The 12,307-nt window shown below is 31.2% G+C and overlaps 2 protein-coding genes across 2 annotated transcripts; one reads left to right on the top strand and one right to left on the bottom strand.

The window, feature by feature from the left end:
* Positions 1-3,439: 3,439 nt before the first annotated feature.
* LOC140866955 (protein SHI RELATED SEQUENCE 3-like) lies at positions 3,440-4,981 on the bottom strand. The gene is made up of 2 exons (XM_073272018.1): positions 4,257-4,981; positions 3,440-3,910 (listed from the first exon to the last, which is right to left on the bottom strand). Exons 1-2 carry the CDS (start codon positions 4,849-4,851, stop codon positions 3,567-3,569), a joined length of 939 nt encoding a protein of 312 aa, XP_073128119.1. The 5' UTR covers positions 4,852-4,981; the 3' UTR covers positions 3,440-3,566.
* Positions 4,982-9,205: 4,224 nt separating this feature from the next.
* Positions 9,206-11,695, top strand: LOC140865882 (floral homeotic protein DEFICIENS-like). Its single transcript, XM_073270711.1, has 7 exons — positions 9,206-9,586; positions 9,696-9,762; positions 9,856-9,917; positions 10,003-10,102; positions 10,949-10,990; positions 11,105-11,149; positions 11,318-11,695. Exons 1-7 carry the CDS (start codon positions 9,399-9,401, stop codon positions 11,495-11,497), a joined length of 684 nt encoding a protein of 227 aa, XP_073126812.1. The 5' UTR covers positions 9,206-9,398; the 3' UTR covers positions 11,498-11,695.
* The last annotated feature ends 612 nt before the right edge of the window (positions 11,696-12,307 follow it).

The raw sequence follows: 12,307 nt of genomic DNA, 5'->3' as shown, positions 1-12,307 counted from the left end.
ACCTTGAATGGTAACTATTTGGGGCCTGGGCCAAGAATTTCGCATTCCGAAGTCCAGCCCACGGTGAAATATCGATCTTTAAAAAAAAAATTGAAGAATTTATGCATGAAATCAAAGGAAATTCCAATGCAACTCTTCAATGAATTTTTGTAACAGAAACTTACACCGTTTTTTCCAATTTTTTTCTTTATTAGTAAATTTATTGTTTTAGTCAATTAACCAATAATTTTTCCAATTTTAGTCATTTTTCATCGAAATACTAACGTGACATCAGACATGTCAGTAACACCATCACGACACTATTTTTTTCGATGTCACGTTATTATTTTCAGTATTGCGCCAGTTTTACTATGATAAAGTACCACACGCAAATAAAAACAATGCACGTGATAATTAACTTACAACAAGACCAAAAGAAAAAAAAATGCAAGTTACAAAACCAAAATATCGTTCTCCCTTTCAAAAACGAAATTGAAAATTCTCATAAACTATCAAATATATTATTACTTTTAATTTTAAGATAAAATATGATTGTGAATTTGTGATTTTATGTAAAACATACTTTTGTTGGATAATTTCCCCCCACCCGTTTAAATGTTTTTTTTTTTTTTTTTTTTTTTTATGTTCTACTATTAAAAACTAAAAAAAAAAAAAAAATTCATGGTATGAATCTTATACCATTCAACCCGACTCATAATAACTATAACTATAACTATAAGGACTGAATTCGAACATTAATATGAAATAACGAGTGACTTTTTTGGACGAGAATATATATTGTGTTCAGGCCCAATAACTCTGCCGACAAAAGAGTACTAGCATAGTTATAACTTATAAGACATCTTTCCCTTGAAACCTTATTTTCCCATAAAATGAATAAAAATCATAAATATTAACGCAACCTCATTGTTCAAAAATATAAATTCGTTAATTAGATAGATTAATTAATTTCATTGACCAGTGGGGTACAAGAACAATGCCCGAATCAGTAATATTGATATGCTAAAATTAACTGTGGTTAATTAATTATAATTAATTTGTATCCAAGATACACTAATATAGGACCATTAGCTTAAGCTTAGGATCTGCTAAAACTTTGGTTTATCAAAAAGACAAAAAAAAAAAAAAAAAAATCCTCTCCGTAAGTAATGTTCATCCCCAAAATATTGACGATGTAGAATTTATTTCATTATAGTACAAGTATACCAAAAAAAGAAATAGATCCCTCACTTCGCTACTTGTCCCAGTTTGAGAGTATCCATGCAGCAGATTCTAATTGAAGCAAACAATTACTGCACATACATTTAAAAAAAGTAATGCAGAATGGGGGGACAATCACAGAAAAAAGATCATACAAAAACTACAATATGTGTTGTTTCTTGGTTAAGAACAGATACATACACGTATTTACACACACATACATACATATGTATATATATTATTAATAAAGTAATTAGAGACCTTAGGGCTTAGTATAACTAACTTTTCGTGAAGCTTTTTTTCTTAATATCATAATTTCCCATTCACACATTTTAACTTTAATATAATATATAATACTTACATGTTATACACAATAAAAAATATTTCTATAATTATGGTACACACGAAATGCATGCATAGGAGTTAGTACTATATATATGTGTGTATATGTTAAAAGTCTCTTGATTATTTTACTTTCGGAAAGTTGCATAAATTTCAAATACATATAGTTAAAGTTCCGAATTTTCTCTGTTTCGAACACATGGCTCAATACCTACGAGCCTTTTGAGAAATCAACTTTAATCTTACCATATTGTGTGTACTTTACACTACAGCAGTATTTACATCCATTCCTATTTATAACCTGCATGCATTTATATATATACTTGCAGAAACACAAGCATCAGCATTTAAATTCCCCAGCTTCCAATAGTTTCTTTTCGTATTTCAAACCCATATGTGCCAAATTATATTAAGGCAAACAAGTTTTTTTTCTTTCTTTCTTTCTTTCTTTTTTTTAAAAAAATGTTGGAATGGTGCTCTTGAGTCTTGAATAACAATCATAGAGAAAATTACCAAAATCATCAAATAAATTATCGATTTTTTAACTAGTCAAATCTAGTAAAATCCTGTAAGTTGGACTCCGTTTTAACGAATACATTAAAGTGTTTTTTATATATAAAATTTTTATAAAAGATTTTAAAAGTTTTTTTAAGAATATAAAGACGTTTCCCAACTATGCTATAAAACACGTTTTTAGAGCTGAAATGAAGTTTATTCTGAAAACATCAAAAACCACTTCTTAATTGTACTTTGAAAATTATACTTGAAAACATTATATAAAAAATGAAAAATATTTTTAGAAAACCTTATTGAAACACATTATTTACGTTTTATTACACTTGTAAACAATAAAAATGTTTCCAAGGTGAATGAAATACATGTTAGTATTTTTATCTTTTATTTTGTTAATCGGAACTCATGCATGCATGCTTGCAAAGCATTGTCTGATATATGTCCAGAAGTTATGTCACTAACATTTGTTATCGAGTCAGCACTCTACCGACATATGATTGAGACAACTTATGGGATGAATACCACAATTTGACAATTTAATGTATCGAAACAAGGAATATATGAATTTACATGTAACAATTTTACCACAGGATGAGCATGGTTAAAGAGAAATATTCATAGTTTATTTGTATTTTTTTTTTTTGAAAAATGAGACATTTGAATTCAACTGAATGAATGAAAAGACTTGGCTGGACAAGTGGACATGAAGTTCATTTTAGTTCTAGTCTTTTAGCTAAACTGAGCATGCAAGATCCTAGCACTCCAGTCCTGCATGCCCATACTACATTTCTGCTCGATCTCTCTTATTTTTCTTACTCATACAAAATGTTGTAAATAATTTGATGAAGTTATGCAGCAAATAATTAATTATAACTTAATTTCAAATAGAATTTATATAGATAGCTAATATATGCTCACCAAATATAATTCAAACTATTATAAAAATAATAACACAATTCATGTATATGCAGTGTGCTGTGTGCGTGTTAATATATAAAGTTAAAATATACAAAAAAGATCATGAGCACTTTATTATTCAATTATTTTACAAAAGAGTAGGGAAAAATGATATATATGGGTTGAATTAACATACGTAGAATGAGGGAAAAAGGCTTCATCGAGTTCAAAACCAACACAAAAACAAAAGGGCAACGAAGAATAAAAAAAACACCCCAAAGAATGATGCAAAAACATGGAACATGCGAAATGCACGCATCCAAATGTTGCACAAAATAACAAAACAAATCCTTCCACATCAAAAGGTCATCGATAACACCAGAGAAAATAAATATTATTTAATGAACCATATGCACAAAATCATAATAGAAATTCGAACAAGCAAAAAAAAAAAAAAAAACACTACTAAACATGAATATTAATCAAATTCACGGGATTAATTCTCCATACATTCAATGCTCAAACGTAGTACACTCTCTTGTGGTTCAATTAGTTAGATAGAAAACATGCAATTTAACCTTCCGAATCATCAAAAGAGTGGCAAATTCAACTTCCTAAGGTCTCGGTGGTGAGAAGAATTGCGTACCCGCCAGAAAAGCATTCATGGGCGTGGGGTAAATGGAAGGATCAAGAATGGTGACATTCGGGTGGCTTGTCGTGGCCGCGATGAGATCAAGCCGCTGCAGTTGTCCGGAAGATCCCGCCTGATCCCCACCACCACAAGGGTACCGGAATTCGCGGCCTTGATCGTAAAGAACTCCTTTAAAAACATGGCCTCCGATGTTAACAGAGGTCTGATAAGCAAAATGCTCCTCCGCATCATCCATTGCACTCACTCTTACGCATCGAAACACAGCTGGGGAATTCACTTCCGGTGGAAAGTGTCCAAAGTCAAACCCTAGCAAGGAAGAAACTATTATTATCAGAACATAAGAGGGCCATTGACCAAAATGAACCCAAAGAAAAAGCAACAATCTTGATTCAAAATATATATATATATATGTTGTTCTAGCGTCATTTTTACTCAGCAACAGTAGAGAATTAAAAGTGGTGGTTGGATTTCATTCACGACACGCAAACTATATAAAATGTTGTATACATATATATGTAGCACTTGCACCTGTCATGTTGCAGATCGTATAATAGAGTTGTTTAGCAAACCCTGCATCTATTTCTACTAACTTTTCACACCCTTTAATCTATATATATATATATATATAGAGAGAAAAACCAATTAACATCACCTTGTGTGGAAGCCGGAAAACGTGAAGTAGTAGCTGCACAAGCAAGGGCGGAAGTCGTCGAACCTCTTCCGTCGGCGGCGGATGGGTTAATCTCTCGCAAGCGTTTGGGATCCTCCCCAGCTCCTACAGTAGTCAGCAATTGGCGATCCATGAGCTGCTGCTGCTGCCTCTCTCGTCGTTTAGCCGCAGGAACCCAAGTGCTTTTCAAATGGGTTTGGCAAGAAAAGCCACGGCTCTTGCAGCAAGTCCTGCATCTCAAATGGGAGCAATCTTTCTTAGCTTGGTTCCCACAATCTTGGCAGTTCATTCCCGCGTTGGCACCTAATTTACCTTTACTACCCGGCCTCGTCACCCGAAACCCTGATGCTGATCTATAACTGTAACTCGAAGAATCATCACCACTTAATGGAGCTGCAGCATTAACAGAGAAGTCCACATCTTGAAAATCGTGATGATGATGATGCAGATGATGATACTGCTGCCATAGGTCGAAACCCTTGTTGTAGATCTCTTCGTTTTTGAACAGGAAAAAGCTACTACTGTTGGTATCCTTGTGGAGCTGCTCCTTTCCAACTAACGAGAAAAACCCAGACATTTTCCGGATCTATTATAAGCTAATTCTAATGATCTCATGAATTTGGAAGAACAGTAGTCCATAGCAATATCAAGAACTCCCATCTACTTTACCATGGAAAAGTAGTAAAGAAAATATATATATCCATTAATGTGAATGAGTGTGTTTTAAATTTGGGTGGGTTGATTTGTGTAGATAATTAATGGGGGGTTCACTTCACTAAGTTGCTTCTTTCTGTGCATAAAAACTCGTATCGTACGTAGCTAGCGCGGAGAATGGGCGCATTTGGACGAGTGTTTTGTGCTGACACACTGCGTCTTTTTTTTGTGTGTGTGTGTGTGAGTGCGCGTTTGTCATTTGACAAGGTTTTTTTCTACTGTTTTCAGCCTTTTAATTTCCAGACCAAAAATCTCGGGGAATTTGAATTTCTACACAGTTGAAATATGATATATTATTCGTGTTCATATATTAAATATTCACGGTTTAAATATTTTATTATGTTTGATATATTTCATATATATATATATATATATTTCCACCTATCAAATTAAAGATAGCTAAATCTCAGCTAGTTAGATGTTACATGTATTAATTTGTGGTTATCCAACACCGAAAAACGGCGGTATGTTGGGAGTTTCATATATATATATATATATATATATAGAGTTTTTTTATGGTACCTAACATTATATGTCCACTTCATGTTCACCATGTACAATAGATGAGTTGATCGGTACAATAAATGAGTTGACTTATACATGGTGGGCATGAAGTGAGCATATAATGTTGGGCACCATAAAAGAACTCTATATATATATGTGTGTGTGTGTGTGAGAGAGTTTGAATTGAGACACAAATTCAAAATATAGAGGTGATCAATTAGATTTTAAGTAGTCAAATTTAATGTTTAAAATTATGATATATGTAAAATTTATGATATTTTTTAATCATGAGTTTGAGTGTCCCGATTCAATAACTGAAAATTTTCAATTTATTTAAACTATAATTTTCAAATGTGTTAAAAAAAAGTTTGAGAATAACATTTTCATGTTTTTGAGGAAATTTTTTAACATATTTCTTTTTTAAAAAAAAAACTAAAATTTTGACGTATTTTTCAATAAATATACTAAAATGTCATTCTAAATTTTCTCTGATACATCGAAGCCACAGCTCTGCAAACGCCGCCGCCAGCCCCCTGCAACCTCAATTAAGACATAAACACACATCCACTTTCCCTCGAAGTTTAAATCAAATTTCAGATATTTAGGAAAACAAAAAATTTATGGCAAACGGATTCAATCCCAGCCCTTGATCACTACTCATCCAACGGCTTTTATACATCTCCAGCTTGTTCTTGTACCGGAAAACACGCGGCTCTATTGTCTTATTTTTCTTATCTGAAACAATTGTTTCCAATAATAATATCCACGCTTGGTAATTGGAAACTCTAAATACTTTATTTATTTATATTAAAATCTTAAATCAGAATTTCGTAGATAAAATCATGAATATATATATGTATGTAGAAAAAGTGCCATACATCAGCCTTAAAATTCCATTAATTTGAATTAAATACTTTCCATGACAACTTAATTAGGGGCATATATGATAACATAAATAGTAAGTCTATTGTGAGATGATCAAACTGATTTATATATGTAGTAAAAAGTAAGACTTGTGATATAAAAATAATAATTTTTCATGAGTCGAGTCGAAACAAATATCGTTTAACAAAATTAACTCGTGAAACGATAGAAAAAAGTCTCCGTCAAATATAAAAATTATTGTTTATGGGGAAAAAGTCTCGATTCAAATAAACAGATTAAGGCAATTAACCAAATGAGGAAACAAAGTTGATAGCTATATTTAGTAGCCAAATCTTTCTTCACTGACTAATCAGCCTGTATTGTATCATTAAGCTTTTTTTGCCCTGTTCAAAACGTCACACTCAATCACATTAATACTCTTTTACATATGAAAATCTAATTTAGTATGACTATTTAATTGAGTACATGCTTGATTTATAATATGTTATATAATTTATTAAATATATAAATTTCATTTAGTACTATTGTTATAAATTTATACCAGCAATAATAAGCAATATTCGATCGTTTTGTAAGTGCATGCCTTGTATTAATTCCCATATGATTCTTGCATATTTCCCCAACCATTTAACTTTTAATTGATTGTGAACTTGTGATACCAATTTTAATTTGTTTACAACTAATTAATTAATAGTTTTAAATTTAGAAAATTTTAATATTAAAGTTATGGGATTAGTAGATGTATATATAGGTCCTATTCAGAGGTCAACCTTCCTATCCATCGGATAGGACATTAAAACCTAACTGATGCAACGTCAAAGAAGCAATAATAAATTATAAGAAACAACTAAAAAAATAAGCTGTGATAGAAATCATCGATCCTATTATTGCATAATTTATAATATCTTCGATATTTTTATACTATTTTATTATTAGCACACATAATATTTAAAAAAATTATTAGCTCATACTTTGGTGGTTATAAAATATGTTTCGTCACCTTAATTTAAATGTGCGACTAATTAATACACATTAAATTACAAAATATATGACCAAAAGTTGATAAATAATGGACATATTTATATATGTGGTTAGAATTGTGTTGCTTTTTTTTTTTTTTTAAAAAAAGGACGTGTATTGCTTTTTTTTAAAAAAAAAATGAAAAAAAATCCTTAAATGAACGTATAGGCCCAGTCAAGGCCCACAAGCAAAACGATTAAGAACAAGATCTATAGGAGTAAAATGCTTCGCTATGTTGGTGTAAATATTTTGCGATTGGTGAAATTATGTAAAGTCGTTTGCCAAAAAAAAAAATGAAAATTGACCTTGCAGAAACATATATATTTGAATTAAAAAAATGAAAAGGTAGCCCTTTTAAAGGGTTAAATTAAATGATATATGAATATACAGACAGTGTTTACAAATATATTTTGTAAAAAAAGTGATTACGAATTTCTCTTTACAAAATTTAACATTTTATCACTTGGCAATTATTTGGTGCTTAATTTCTTTTTTTCTTTTTTATATTCTCTAACGGGCATTGACAAAACATTTTATAAAATAATTAAAGAACTTTTCCTGAATGAACACGTGAGATGTCCCCAATTCGTGACAACAATCAACCAATTTGTTTTGTTTTGTTTTTGTTTTTAAAATATATTATGAATGAATTAAATATATAATAGGGAACATTTTCTCAATAATATGGTGCCCCAAATTAAATCATAACATAAAATCGCGTACGTCTGTTTTAGGGGCCCGAGGAGCTTCTTCTTCTTCTTCTTTTTCCTTTATTTTTTCCCCCTCACTATTCGACCCCTTTGTACATTTTAATTTCTACCCGTTGATTCTTCTTTTTACTGTTTTACGGATGAATCAAAATCTTTCGCATATGATTGGCTTAAACCCTGGATACAAATTCACTTTTAAATTGTATTAATTCGAGTCATATCATTTGAAATAAAATGCATATATAGCTAGGTAGACTCTTATGTGAATTAATTAATAAATATATATTTAGTGTGGCGGAAAATAAAGAAAAATATATATGATGGAAAAATGACCAAAACAGAAGAAAAAGCCAGAATGAATAATTGAAGGTGTGACAGTACTTAATTTCATGGATCCCATCCTCGAGCCCTGCGTACAATATTCACCTTTGATGCCGGGTTGACCCTCTCCATTCCATCATTTCAACTATTATAATTATTATTATTAAACCAAAAATTAACGTCTATTCCACTAGTACGATGTCTTTTTTTTTTTTTTTTCATTTCTTAAATTATTAATTAATTAATTTGTTTGCATATATAAATTAATTAACATCTTCAATTATAATTTAATGCCTTAAAAACCTAGTATATAAACATTTAAATGTCATGCAAATCAATTAAAAACAAAACAAATTTAAACATTACTTTCGAATTAAATTAAAAGGTACAATAATTCGATGTTGAAATCATGAGGAACATATACAAAATTAAGAATATATTTGTCTTCATCTCAGATTCTTTATTGCGAATCACATTGTCTGATTTGGTGTGGGGACTTATATATCTCACATGTTATCTATCGTATTTAATTTAATGTAATGTAATATATATATCAATGGGTTGGGTATAGCCCAAAGCTCTCATGATCTCGGCGGGCGGGCGAGCCTTTTGTTGGACTTCAATCACACTGGACAGGAAGAAGTGGGCCGCCACTCATTTGGGCTTTATCAAGGCCCTCTTAATATTGGTTCTGGCCCTCGTAATGAATGAATAGTTATTCTCAACTTTAAAAACAGTACGTGCTACTGTGTATTTGTGGTGAGTGGTGACAAAAATTGACTGATTCTTAAATTACTTTATCAACTTCTGCTAACCCTTTTCACCGTTTTAGCTAAAATTTCCATTTATGGCAACATGGGGAACTTCAATACCCACTCGGCTTTCCTAACAGAGATGATTCATTCTTAAAATTCTTGTTCCAATTAAAAAATCAGAGGTTGCTAGGTAGCAGGAAAAGAAAATAAAGAATATGGCTCGTGGTAAGATCCAGATCAAGAGAATAGAGAACCAAACGAACAGGCAGGTGACCTATTCCAAGCGAAGAAATGGGCTTTTCAAGAAAGCGCAGGAACTTACTGTTCTTTGTGATGCTAAGGTTTCCATTATCATGATCTCCAGTACTCAGAAGCTTCACGAGTACATCAGCCCCTCTTTCACGTACGTAACATTTTTTGTTTCTTGAAAGGAATTAATTAATATATTCTTTATTTTATACATATATGTTTGTGGGGCTTCTTAATTTGTTTTCTTGGTTTTTTTTTTTTAGAACAAAGCAGTTGTTCGATCAGTATCAGAAGGCTGTTGGGGTTGATCTCTGGAGCTCTCAATATGAGGTTTTTTTGTTTTGTGTTAAAAATATTTGTGATTATTTTTAAAAACTTTGGGTTAATATCTAAATTTTGGTGGTGAAAAATCTGTATGTGCAGAAAATGCAACAGCAGTTGAATAAGCTCAAGGATGTTAACAGAAATCTTAAATGCGAGATTAGGTTTGTGAGTTAATTCTTCTTGTTAGAATATAATTGGACAATTTTCTTGGCTAATCTTTGAACGTGTTGTTTAAACTATAATCAGGCGAAGGATTGGAGAGAGCGTGAATGATTTGGGTTACGATGAAACTGTGAACCTTATTGAAGATATTCATAACTCTTTGCACGTCATTCGCGAGAGAAAGGTAAATTTCTTGGATTTTATTTTTATGATTAGAAAATTAAAAAAACTTAACAAAATCTAGGGATCTGGTTTCATTTTTACCAATGAACGAGATTAGAGTGTTTGTAAAAAAAATTATGTTTTTTTAGAAATTATTAAATTTATCATATAAAGAAATGGTGAAAATCAAAAGTTGACAGTATTTCGATAAATTAGAGATTACTGTAGTAACTATTTAGTAGAATTATTTTGGACAATCAAAATCATCCTATATCTAGTTTTTGGATTTCAATTAAATTAAATTAAACAGATTCTAAGGTTGAGCTTGAGAAACACCCAAAACTGATTTTTTAAGCCAAACGTCAAAAATCACTTTTTTTTGGTGTGTGATAGCAAACACTCTCTAAATCTTGATTGAGGATGGCAATTAAATCCAAAATTTGGCCTAAAAAAATGTAAAATCTTTGCTCCGTTTGGAGAAGCAATGCCTGCTGGCTACGACCTATAGACTGCAAATACTTTTATTACAGAATCATACATATATATGTGTGTGTGTATCTACACAGATATATATAGTACTCTTTGGACATGAACTAGAGACGATATATATAATTTACCAGTGTACCGCGAACTCGAACAAATAAAATTACATGTTGTTAAACATATATATATATATATATATATATTAGAAGCATTTTATCTTTATATTTTTCATTTTCTAAGAGTCCAAATCCTGTCTTAATGATGTTCGATCGATCCCAATACTTTACAATAGAAGAGTACTGGATGTATATATATATATTTTTCATAAATTTCTTTGACATACTTTAACCGTGCTAATTGAGAATTTCTTTAACCAATATCGCAGTACAAAGTTATCGGCAACCAGATCGAGACTGGCAAGAAAAAGGTATGTACATATTGCATAATTTTCATTTGTCCATCTTCTGGTCATATGAAGGATTTTGTAGGATTTTGAGTCCTAATTCATTTTTTTTTTTTTTTACTATTTGTGTATTTTCAGTTAAGGAATGTGGAAGATATTCACAGAAACCTACTTCTTGAATTCGTAAGCGAACCTTTTACATTTTATTTCTCTATTTACATATATTGTATAAAATAAGATCATATAATGATTTAAATGTGGCGCTTTACATATATTAGGATTCTCTATTTACATATATTGTATAAAATAAGATCATATTATGATTTAAATGTGGCGCTTTACATATATTAGGATTCAAGACACGATGATCCACACTATGGATTAGTTGATAACGAAGGGGACTATAATTCTGTTCTTGGATTTACGAATGGAGGTCATCAAATGGTCGCGTTACGCCTCCCGGCTAATCAACATCCTTATCTTCATAGCGGCGGAGGATCGGGCCTCACCACCTTTGATTTGCTCGATTGAATTCCGAGAAGTTTGTTATATTTGTGCTTGTATTCGTGTGGGTTTATCTGGATCGGTTTACTGGATTTGTTCGGCCGACCCGGTCCGTTCGAACTTGTCTATGAATGAATGTTATGCTTGTATTTTGTGATGAAGACATAATTAATAAGATCTCTCAAAATACTCTTCGGGATATATAGACTGTTTTAATTAGCTGAACTTGTTTGTGAAGCATGCAGCATCACTGTTCTTTTCTCTGTTTCGATTGGATTGATTGGTTGCAACTTGCAAGAAAAAGAAAACTGGACTTCACATGCGTGGGCTTATGAGTTTCATGGGCTTTTGGCCCAAACCGTCTAGCTTATTCTGACTGGTTAGTCCAGACCAATGTGTTCATTTTACCCGGCCCTGTTTGGTAAAATCAAATAATTTGAGTAAAATACTGGCAGAAAATCAAAAGGTTACCTATTTTTTATTTGAATAATGCTAGAGGTACAACATATATCGTGTACAGCGATATTTACAACAAATATATCGTGAGATTTTGCTATTATATCGTGATATTTTAGATTCAATTTATCATGAGATTTTGATAAATAAAATTTTTGTATTGAATTTTTTGTGTTGTACAAATTGATGTACAAATTTGGTTGTATATGTAGCATTGCTCTTTTTATTTTTGGTGAAATCGAAATAATTTGTAGAAATTGAAGCATTAAAAAAAGGTTCTTGTCTTGATTGCCGGAATCAAAATATTCACCAATTTGGATTTATAAAAAAAATTCAAAAGTAATCATTTGCAAATTTATATTTATTAGAGAAAACACTTTT

Source organism: Henckelia pumila, chromosome 4 (assembly GCF_033568475.1).
Source record: "Henckelia pumila isolate YLH828 chromosome 4, ASM3356847v2, whole genome shotgun sequence".
NCBI lineage: Eukaryota > Viridiplantae > Streptophyta > Magnoliopsida > Lamiales > Gesneriaceae > Henckelia > Henckelia pumila.
The sequence above is the reverse complement of the archived record's forward strand: the minus strand, read 5'-3'. Positions and strand labels throughout refer to the sequence as shown.